Raw genomic sequence first — 11,945 nt, 5'->3', positions numbered from 1 at the left:
GTATGTCCGTCTGTCCGGTAGAACTGATAAAACGCAACACGATTTGTTTGTTGGTGGTGTTGTTGTTGCGAGTTTTCCTGGGATATTGTATGAAAGAAACACGTTGGCTGTAAGGCGTTCAGGGGCGGGCGGCTATGTTCGGATCAATGCAGCAGTTAGTTTTGTTAGTTAACAGTTTTTTGGGGAACTTTGTTGTTGTTGTTCCTTCTCCTTTGTTGTATAATTGTGAAGAGCTTTTGATTGCTATTGACGTTGCTGTTGTTATTTTTGATTTGACACAACACCTCTTTTCCCTTTCAGAGACAGAGAGGGTAGACAGGCTGGCAGATTTGACTGACGGGATGGATGCAATTTAGGCGAATATTTATTTGTTTTTTTTTTTTTTTTTGGAAAATTTGTTTTGTTGTTTCTGTGGTCACCACCCGAAATGCTGGGACATGTGTGTGTCCGTGTGTGTGGTATGTAGGCACCAATTAGAAAGACGCAGAATGAATGACCCCCTTTTTGACGTTTCGCTCTCTCTCACGTTGGGTGTTTTGCGGTCACTGCTGCTGTTGTTGTTATTCAAGGGGGAGCATCAATTTTTAATTAATAAAAAAAAAAAAATAGAAAACAAAAAAGTGTGGCAACTTGGAATTCAGTCGGTGAGGAACTGACACACAACACCATTCATTCATTAATGTATTTTTGTCCAAATTGGAATTCCTTAGCGAATTTCACCGGGATCTGGCCCCCTATTGTAGGGGCCAATGTGGAAATCTTGTTTTCGATTGTGGACACACAAAACACAACTCGAACACTGCCAGGAGGATCGTTGCTGCCACAGAAAATGCATATGAATTGCCTTGGTGCCACCAACTACCAGTGTTTTGTTTTTCTCCTTGGAGCCTTCTTTCGGTTTCTTGGCCACTCTTGTCGTAATGGCCTGTGTTTGCCTTGTTGGCCTGTGCTTAATAAAAGTGGGGGATCGTTTCGACTCTTGCCTAGAGAAATTTCATTACATTCGCATTTTATCACGTATCAGCAACCGCACCGTACCGTATTGTCTTTATTTGTTTCACTTCTTTCAATAGTATTATTACGTTAGCTAATGCCGCGCCGTTGGCCAATCGAACCCCTCTTCATTCACTCACTAGATCCAACGACGAACGAAGATGGTTATGGGGTCTTTGTTGTATGTTGGCGCTGTCAACGTTGCCTTTTTTTGTTGGGGTTTCTTTTTCTGATCGATTTTCTATCACAAAATATTTTTACGTATCCACTTCACTTACGAAATATCTTTGCCTCTTCTTCTTCCTCTTGCAGTGGTTTTTCTTTGTTTTGTCCACAGTATTTTACAAAAAAATATATCCGTTCTGGATTGAAAATTGCTCGTTTATTTTTTCTTTTCCAATTGTATGGAAATTGGATCGCGTAGTTTTTTGCTTTTTTTTTTAGATTGTAAAAAAATAATAATAAATTTTCTAGTTCGTATTGTTGATTGTTCGTCTCGTTATTGTCTTTTTGTAGGGTGCTATAAGTCGACTTTGTACTTATCGTATTGTGGTAGGCAAACTTGAGGATAGAAATCGAGTTATCGATTGTTGTTGACTGGGCCTTTTTTTGAGCGACTCGATAAATATAGCTGAGTTTGTTTTGTAAAGAAATAAAGAGAAATCTTGCTGATCTAATAAATGATCTCTTCCCGTACTGCAAGAAACTACTGGATTTCACTATTTTCTTCGATAGCATAAGGAAAAATTCGTTATCGTAGTAAAAAGTAGTAGTAAATTCTTGCAGTACGGGAACAGACCAAAAAATTAATGAACCGAGCTTACAAATGTAATCGTCGTTTATGTTATCAGTACGCTTTTATTATATGGCAAATAAATGTCAATTTACGTAAAATATCCACAGGATTTATAAAAATAAATTTCTTGACGTATACTCTGGCCCAAGATCTATTAATGAGGTCACCAAGATAGCAATCGAAATCGGAAAACAGCTGTTTTTTCTCAAGTCTAATGTCAAAAATTTCGACTTTGTTCACGTTTTCATAATGAAAGTCAATTCACAATAATGCATTTTGACAACAAACTTGAGAGGTATCGATAATCAGCTGGTCTCCCTTGGTGACCTTATTTATAGGCCATGCTCTGGCCCAATCAAGATATATTAATAAGGTAACCCACATGGCCTATAAATAAGGTCACCAAGGGAGTTCGTTCTTGGGACGGCTCAGAAGAAAGACACATTTTAAAGAGATAATAACGTCTACGGGCATAAAAAAGTTACAAAATGACGCTGTGTTAAGCTTTCGCTTAAATTGCCACGTGTTTTATCTACCGAACCTGGTGACCTTATAGGTTTTGAATTTCACTAATTAACGAAAATATTCGATAAGTTAACGACTAAAATAATGTTGTTGTAAAGCTCTACAAATTTTACCAAAATGTTTTATTTAAACATGAAAAATAGTTTTTTTTTTTTTATCGATACTCTTAATATAAATCGCATGATTGCTTTACAAAAATTGGAGGCCAATTTTTGAAATCAATATGAAATTTAAATAAATTTTATTGACAACTTAAATTAATTATGAAGTAAAACTTAAGATTATATAACACTTAGTATTAAATTTGGAGGAATTATTGAACCTTTGATTCTTTCGGGAGTTTAGAAACTGCAAATAAACAAAAAAATATTAATTCTGGTTATAATTATAATATAGTAATAATTGACAACTATTACCTGAAGCTTTTGATTTGTTTCTCGTTTGTAATGCATCGAAAAATTGTGCAAACGGATATTCTATCAAGAGGCAAGCAAAAAATGCTACGATCAGGGAAAATACAATGGTAATCATGCCTTGGGAATTCTATAATGAAAAGTTAAAAAAGAACACATCAGGTATTGAATGAAATAGGAACAACTGGATTTATATATTTAGAGGATCAGTCGAGAAATTCTGTTACAATTGGTATATTCCCGTACTGCAAGAATCTACGAATTTTTAATATATTTTTCGATATCATAAAGGAAAATATGTTATCGTAGTAAAAAGTAGTAGATTCTTGCAGTACGGAAACAGACCAAATTTGAAGAAATAAATACTGAAATGTCTTGTTAAATTGAATCGACATTTGGGATCAAGTGGGTTTCGTAAATCTAAACGTGCTTTAATACTTACAAAATACCACGTATTCATGTAGTAAGGCTCCCTCTGATAACCATTTAACAATTGCAGAATCATAACATGCCATAAATACATTTGAAATGATAGACGGGCCAAGACCCTAAATATGGGTAGGCGGCAAAAATCATAGGCCATCACTGGACAGATAAAATAGTAACAAATTAAAAATTAAAGCCATAAAATAATGTTCAGATGTCGGATAACTTACTTCCCCCCTTGCACGCCATGCCCAACAGAGGAAATCCACACACGAATATTATCCATAGATTACGATATAGGCCACTGTACAGTGCCGTCCATATAGAGGGTTTTTGAAATATAGCCACGGAACCCACATAACAAATACCAGCAGCTATTGCCAATGCGGACCAAGCACCCACTTCATATTTTAAATGGCCACGTACTTGACGTCGGATTTCTTCTTTGCGTAATTTACGCAGATACAGATCTCCACACCATATCCCAAAGAGATAACCACCTAAATTTGTAAACGAGGGTGTATATAAATAATAGAAGACATCGGCATCTATGAAAAATTGATAACGATAACTTCTGCAAGGGAAGGGAAACAGAATAAAAGAAAATTAATTGCATTTCTTTGTTGTGTATTTAATGGACTTACTCTGGTTTTATAATAAATGCCGATTCTAATTTTAAAATATAGCCAATAATTGTTGGTATTGCCACAGTTAAAATGGCCAAGGTGTAGAGAACACGTTTCTTATATTGCGGGTATCTGCAAAATAAAAGAAAAACTTTTTACTTGAGAAATTTGGCCGAGTAAAAATGGTAACCTATGAAATTCCTATGTAATTGAATGATTTTCGTAGTCTAAACATGCTTTAATTATTTATGAACACATTTAAATTAGAAAAAATCAGCTGATTTGAACATATGATTATGAAACATATGCTATGTTCCAGAACCTGCAAGAAACGACTATTTATCGATAAAGTTAATAGATCACAAAGCAAGCTAAAGTAAAATGTTTTTTCTCATGTCTAATTTTAAAAAAGGACGTTTTCATAATGGAAGACAATTCACAATAATGGATTTTGACAGCAAACTTGGAAAGAAGCTTATCTGCATTGAAAACCTTATTAACAGGCCTTGTTATCGATTTATATACCCTCCAACAAGGATTATTAATAAGGTCTTCCAGGGACATCAGCTTATTGGAAAATTGATTTCAATTCTGAAAATATAAACAAAGCCCACATTTTTGACACACGACTTGAGAAAAAAACAGCTGACTTTCCCTTGCTGGATGACCTTATTAATAGATCTTGTCAGGGTCTATAAATAAGGTTGCACTCAAGGCCTATAAATAAGGTCACCCAGGGAGACCAGCTGAATAACCGATGCCTCTCAAGTTTGCTGTCAAAACCCATTATTGTGAATTGACTTCCATTATGAAAACGTAAACAAAGTTCAAATTTTCGACATTAGACTTGAGAAAAACAGCTGACTTTTGCTAGCTGTGTGACCAAGATCTATTAATAAGGTCACCCAAGTAGCAATCGAAATCGGAAAACAGCTGTTTTTTCTCAAGTCTAATGTCGACTTTGTTTACGTTTTCATAATGTAAGTCAATTCACAGTAATGCACTTTGATAGCAAACTTGAGTGGTAGCTGATATCCAGCTGGTCTGCCTGGATGACCTTATTTATAAGCCTTGGGAAAACCTTATTAACAGACCTTGTTATCGATTTATGTACTCTCCAACAAGGATTATTAATAAGGTCATCCAGAGAGACCAGCTGGATATCATTTACTTCTCAAGTTTGCTGTCAAAATCCATTATTGTGAATTGACTTCAATTATGAAAACGTTAACAAAGTCCAAATTTTTGACATACGATAAAAAACCAGTTAACTTTCCCCTGCTGGGTGACCTTATTAATAGATCTTGCCAGGGTCTATAAATAGGGTTACACAGTTACTAATCGAAATCGCAAAAAAGATGTTAAAAATGGGTCGGTAGGACGTTTTTACAACGATATTAAGAATTTTAAAGTTCGTTTGTAATTTCTGATACTTACTTTGAAATAAATATTAATACCAATGTATAGAAGGCGAATAATTGAAAATCGGCCGCAAGATACCAAGTATGGGAACTAACCTAAAAAATAAGAAGAGAATTTAAATGTTTAAAACTTTTTTTATTTTAATAAAAACATTATCCTTGTACTTACTGTATTCTTTTGCGAAAAGTTATTAATCATAAAAACATTCTTCCACCAACTTTCACGGCTAAAAATGCGACTTGGTTCGGTGACATGGCGCCAAAAGGGACCATCATTTAATTTGCCAAACACAGTGGCATTTATCCAAACCACCAGGGCCACAGAGGGAAGGAATCTAAAAATAAGAAAACGTAAATTCAAATTATTTTTATTTTTCAAAATATATATGTAGATATCTAACCGCACCTCATCAACCGACTTATAACAATAAACAGATATGTCTGAATACATTTCTTCCAACTGGTACGCGGGGTAATATATCCCCCTTCTGTGAATTTCACATAGAGCAGTAAACCACTCATTACCATAAATATTTCAATAATTGTTGAGGAGTTCAATATCATTAGACCCCGCGTTGTTTCACCAAAACTCTCAAAATATTCGGGATTTCGAATATGTTGGAATTGCAAATAGAAGGTGTGACCATGCAGTACCATCAGAGTGCAAACCGAACGAAATCCGTCCAAGTAAGAGAAATCATTGCCAATTTCACCACGATATGGTTGAATGAGACGATAGTAGTTACGGCATATTGAAAAGGAGGTCAATAGGCGGGATACTATGAGGGAAGAAAGAAAAATATAATTGATTATTAGTTTCAATACCATTTTTATATTTGCGTCATCTTATTACTTACATGGTTGATCAAGATTATTCTTATAAAATTCATTGGTTTGATTTTCTTCCGTTTGACTAGCCCTTAGAACATAATCATCAATGCTGGACATGATCACCAATAGCAGAACAATTTTTAGGAATTTATATAAAATTATTTCAGCAGGGTCTGAAAGAAAATAATGAATAAAAAAATATTATGTATGTATATATGTAAAGAAAATTGAAATAAATATAAAACGACGACATGCCGAACTTTTTATATCCTCCAGCATGAGATGAACATTCAAATTCCCTAAAATCGATGGGATTTTTTATACGGTGTCTATGACAAGGTTAATTGCTGTCAGGAGAACACGAAATACCAATCTACAGGCGATAAGGATGGGAAATTGGACTAGGACCTTTAACATATTGAACATGACCTCTTAATGAGGGATATGTAGAAAAGAAATAGGGATCTTTCCTAAACGGCATGACAAATTTATATATCCCCAATTCATGATACTCCTTACCATACTCCGAAGAATTATTTTCTGCTGGCCTCTCACAATATTCCACAAAAGTATTTAAATGCAGGCCATATTTCCCTTCAAATTCCGCATTTAAACAACTTTGTATTGCCGCGCCATATTTGCTGCGCATTTCCAGATCCAATGGCCGTTTGTGAACATCCTCAATAAATTGGGTTATCTGCAGAAGGAGAAAAAACAAACAAAAATTAGAAAGGATTATGAAATATATATTTAATAACGTACCTCCTTATTTAATTCCGTATCGAGGGTGTAGTTGTTATTACTATCCTCCCAGGACTCCAAAAAACCTCTGCATTTTTCCAAACACACTCCAAAGTAGAGACGATCATGATGATAATGAAATATATTCTCTTTGTGATTGGCAATTTTATGCCATAAATCGGAAGAGTTGTCAGGTTGAATCTCAGCATAAATCATACAATAGGTAGAGGAGGAGGAGTGGTGATGAGCATTATCATTATCCATACACAGATCGTAGTTGTCGAAGGAATACAATGGTGGCAATTCATGGCGGGAATCTGGAACGGAGAAAATCTTTAATAAATTTTCGGCGTATAGGAGACCAGGAAAAATCTTCTTTAATAAATTTTCGGAGTATAGGAGCCCAGGAAAAATATTCTTTAATAAATTTACGCCTCAGTTGGCCCTTGAAAAATATTCTTTAATAAATCCACGCCTCAGTTGGCCCTTGAAAAATATTCTTTAATAAATTTTCGGCGTATAGGAGCCCAGGAAAAATCTTCTTTAATAAATCCACGCCTTATAGGAGCCCAGGAAAACTATTCTTTAAAAAATCCACGCCTTATAGGAGCCCAGAAAACTATTCTTTAAAAAATCCACGCCTTATAGGAGCCCAGGAAAACTATTCTTTAAAAAATCCACGCCTTGGATAGGCCTTGGAAAACTATTCTTTAAAAAATCCACGCCTTGGATAGGCCTTGGAAAACTATTCTTTAAAAAATCCACGCCTTGGATGGGCCTTGGAAAACTATTCTTTAAAAAATCCACGCCTTATAGGAGCCCAGGAAAACTATTCTTTAAAAAATCCACGCCTTATAGGAGCCCAGGAAAACTATTCTTTAAAAAATCCACGCCTTATAGGAGCCCAGGAAAACTATTCTTTAAAAAATCCAAAACTATTCTTTAAAAAATCCACGCCTTATAGGAGCCCAGGAAAACTATTCTTTAAAAAATCCACGCCTTATAGGAGCCCAGGAAAACTATTCTTTAAAAAATCCACGCCTTATAGGAGGCCTTGAGAACTATTCTTTTAAAAATCCACGCCTTATAGGAGGCCTTGATAACTACTTTTTAAAAAATCCACGCCTTATAGGAGGCCTTAAGAACTATTCTTTAAAAAATCCACGCCTTATGGGAGCCCAGGAAAACTATTCTTTAAAAAATCCGCGCCTTATGGGAGCCCAGGAAAACTATTCTTTAAAAAATCCGCGCCTTATAGGAGCAAAGGAAAACTATTCTTTAAAAAATCCGCGCCTTATAGAAGCAAAGGAAAACTATTCAATCCACGCCTTATAGGAGCCCATGAAAACTATTCTTTAAAAAATCTACGCCTTATGGAGGTCCTTGAAAAAATATTCTTTAAAAAATCTACGCCTTATGGAGGTCCTTGAAAAAATATTCTTTAAAAAATCCACGCCTTATGGAGGACCTTAAAAAAATATTCTTTAAAAAATCCACGCCTAATGGAGGACCTTGAAAAAATATTCTTTAAAAAATCCACGCCTTATGGAGGTCCTTGAAAAAATATTCTTTAAAAAATCCACGCCTAATGGAGGACCTTGAAAAAATATTCTTTAAAAAATCCACGCCTTTTAGGAGCCTTCAAAAAATGTTCTTTAAAAACTGCACGCCTTATGGAGGTCCTTGAAAAAGTATTCTTTAAAAAATCCACGCCTTATAGAGGTCCTTGAAAAAATATTCTTTAAAAAATCCACGCCTTATTGAGGTCCTTAAAAAAATATTCTTTAAAAAATCCACGCCTTATGGAGGTCCTTGAAAAAATATTCTTTAAAAAATCCACGCCTTATGGAGGTCCTTGAAAAAATATTCTTTAAAAAATCCACGCCTTATGGAGGTCCTTGAATTAATATTCTTTAAAAAATCCACGCCTTATGGAGGTCCTTGAAAAAATATTCTTTAAAAAATCCACGCCTTATTGAGGTCCTTTAAAAAATATTCTTTAAAAAATCCACGCCTTATTGAGGTCCTTTAAAAAATCCAAGCCTTATGGAGGTCCTTGAAAAAATATTCTTTAAAAAATCCACGCCTTATTGAGGTCCTTTAAAAAATCCACGCCTTATGGAGGTCCTTGAAAAAATATTCTTTAAAAAATCCACGCCTTATGGAGGTCCTTGAAAAAATATTCTTTAAAAAATCCACGCCTTATTGAGGTCCTTTAAAAAATCCACGCCTTATGGAGGTCCTTGAAAAAATATTCTTTAAAAAATCCACGCCTTATTGAGGTCCTTTAAAAAATCCACACCTTATGGAGGTCCTTGAAGAAATATTCTTTAAAAAATCCACGCCTTATGGAGGTCCTTGAAGAAATATTCTTTAAAAAATCCACGCCTTATGGAGGTCCTTGAAAAAACATTCTTTAAAAAATCCACGCCTTATGGAGGTCCTTGAAAAAATATTCCTTAAAAAATCCACGCCTTATGGAGGTCCTTGAAAAAATATTCTTTAAAAAATCCACGCCTTATGGAGGTCCTTGAAAAAATATTCTTTAAAAAATCCACGCCTTATGGAGGTCTTTGAAAAAATATTCTTTAAAAAATCCACGCCTTATGGAGGTCTTTGAAAAAATATTCTTTAAAAAATCCACGCCTTATGGAGGTCCTTGAAAAAATATTCTTTAAAAAATCCACGCCTTATGGAGGTCCTTGAAAAAATATTCTTTAAAAAATCCACGCCTTATGGAGGTCCTTGAAAAAATATTCTTTAAAAAATCCACGCTTCTTATGAGCCTTGAAAAAATATTCTTTAAAACAATCTAGGACTTTTTTACACAAACACACTAACACTTCATTTCAGCACCAACATATCCTTGAATACATAAAAATGCCACCAAAACTATCCAACATTTCAAAGCCGTTGCCAGACTCATGTTTTTCTGCTGAAGGTTTCCTCTGGTATCTGATGCGGAACTCTATCCAACTGACTCATTTGAATTATAAAATATAACTGATTGTAATGGGGGGATACAATTCATAATAAGAACACTATTATTAGTAAATGAATCAATCGATCGAATCGAATTAACGCACTACAGCGCAGGCTGTGCATATGTAGTGGTGATTATAAAACTTAGTCGTTTTATTCTGGACCTAGAGGATTAATATTAGTGTAGTGTTTGATTAGTTGCTGGCTGAGATGCTGATGTGGTCATAAAGATTGACGTCAGCCACCTATGCCATTAGAAAAGTCTGGAGATTTGTTATGATTTGTGATCCGTCTTAAAACTGGAAATAGTTAATAATTAACCTGTCTCTGACAGTTACATCGGCAATGTTGTAATATAAGAATAAAACGTTTAATTATTCGTTTATGTAATTTGTTTCCTAACTAAATTATAAAAGTGGAAATTTTTTTAGAAACAAAAAGTTTGAAGTGCAGTTGAATTAAAAAAAAATTACGTCTATTAGACAAAATTACGTCTATTAGACAAGCCGGAAATAGTTTGAAGGCTAGGGTTACACAATCTAATAGAGTAATGAATTTGTTAGCGTTTCGATTTTTTTTAACATATTTTTAAAGATCCGTAAGAGGCATAGATTTTTTAAAGCATATTTTTTCAAGGCTCTTATGGATTTTTTAAAGCATCCTGTAAGGCATAGATTTTTTAAAGAATATTTTTGGATTTTTTAAAGAATATTTTTTCAAAAGGCGTGGATTTTTTAAAGAATTTTTTTTTTCATGGACCTCCATATGGCGTGGATTTTTTAAAGAATTTTTTTTCAAGGACCTCCATAAGCCGTGGATTTTTTAAAGAATATTTTTTCAAGGACCTCCATAAGGCGTGGATTTTTTAAAGAATATTTTTTCAAGGACCTCCATAAGGCGTGGATTTTTTAAAGAATATTTTTTCAAGGACCTCCATAAGGCGTAGATTTTTTAAAGAATATTTTTTCAAGGACCTCCATAAGGCGTGGATTTTTTAAAGAATATTTTTTCAAGGACCTCCATAAGGCGTGGATTTTTTAAAGGATATTTTTTTCAAGTATCTCCATAAGGCGTGGATTTTTTAAAGAACATTTTTTTCAAGGTCCTCCATACGGCGTGGATTTTTTAAAGAACATTTTTTTTCAAGGACCTCCATAAGGCGTGGATTTTATAAAGAATATTTTTTTCAAGGACCTACATAAGGCGTGGACTTTTTAAAGATCAATTTTTTCAAGGACATCCATAAGGCGTGGATTTTTTAACGAACAATTTTTTCAAGAACCTCTATAGGGCGTAGATTCTTCAATGAATGGATTTTTTAAAGAACAATTTTTTCAAGGACATCCACAAGGCGTGGATTTTTTAAAGAACAATTTTTTCAAGAACCTCTATAGGGCGTAGATTCTTCAATGAATGGATTTTTTAAAGAATAATTTTTTCAAGGACATCCATAAGGCGCGGATTTTTTAAAGAACAATTTTTTCAAGAACCTCTATTCTTCAATGAATGGATTTTTTAAAGAACAATTTTTTCAAGGACATGCATAAGGCGCGGATTTTTTCAAGAACCTCTATTCTTCAATGAATGGATTTTTTAAAGAACAATTTTTTCAAGGACATCCATAAGGCGCGGATTTTTTAAAGAACAATTTTTTCAAGAACCTCTATTCTTCAATGAATGGATTTTTTAAAGAACAATTTTTTCAAGGACATCCATAAGGCGCGGATTTTTTAAAGAACAATTTTTTCAAGAACCTCTATTCTTCAAAGAATGGATTTTTTAAAGAACAATTTTTTCAAGGACATCCATAAGGCGCGGATTTTTTAAAGAACAATTTTTCAAGAACCTCTATAGGGCGTAGATTCTTCAATGAATGGATTTATTACAGAACAAATTTTTTAAGGACCTCCATAAAGCGTGGATTTTTTAAAGAACAATTTTTTGAAGAACCTCTATAGAGCGTGGGTTCTTCTATGAATGGATTTTTTAAAGAACAACGTTTTTAAGTTTAAGCCATAAGGCTTAGATTTTTTAAAGAATTTTTTTTTCAAAAAATATTGTTTCAAGGCGTAAGTTTTTTAAATAACATTTTTTCAATAAAAAATTTTTCAAAGACCTCCATAAGGCCTGAATTTTTTAAAGAATTAAAAAAACATTTTTTAAAGACCTCCATAAGGCGTGGATTTTTTTA

The 11,945-nt window shown here is 33.9% G+C and overlaps 1 protein-coding gene across 1 annotated transcript; it reads right to left on the bottom strand.

Moving 5' to 3' along the window:
* Positions 1 to 5,500: 5,500 nt before the first annotated feature.
* Positions 5,501 to 9,698, bottom strand: LOC133331604 (uncharacterized). The gene is made up of 6 exons (XM_061539987.1): positions 9,614 to 9,698; positions 6,794 to 7,089; positions 6,551 to 6,728; positions 6,058 to 6,204; positions 5,650 to 5,979; positions 5,501 to 5,535 (listed from the first exon to the last, which is right to left on the bottom strand). Exons 1-6 carry the CDS (start codon positions 9,696 to 9,698, stop codon positions 5,501 to 5,503), a joined length of 1,071 nt encoding a protein of 356 aa, XP_061395971.1.
* Positions 9,699 to 11,945: the final 2,247 nt, after the last annotated feature.

The sequence above is a fragment of the Musca vetustissima genome, unplaced genomic scaffold, assembly GCF_032173495.1.
Source record: "Musca vetustissima isolate MV318-11 ecotype Yass unplaced genomic scaffold, APGP_CSIRO_Mvet_v1 utg4091, whole genome shotgun sequence".
Taxonomy (NCBI): domain Eukaryota; kingdom Metazoa; phylum Arthropoda; class Insecta; order Diptera; family Muscidae; genus Musca; species Musca vetustissima.
Note: the sequence above shows the minus strand (reverse complement) of the source record. Positions and strands in the feature narration are given on the sequence as shown.

Bases quoted from the DNA above. Each gene is read 5' to 3' on its own strand.
- LOC133331604 (XM_061539987.1), bottom strand. From the start codon at position 9,698: ATGAGTCTGGCAACGGCTTTGAAATGTTGGATAGTTTTGGTGGCATTT. The intron at 6,729-6,793 runs GTACGTTATTAA...CTCCTTCTGCAG, and splicing joins ATACGGAATTAAATAAGGAG to ATAACCCAATTTATTGAGGA. The intron at 6,205-6,550 runs GTAAGGAGTATC...ATTTTCTTTCAG, and splicing joins AAATAATTCTTCGGAGTATG to ACCCTGCTGAAATAATTTTA.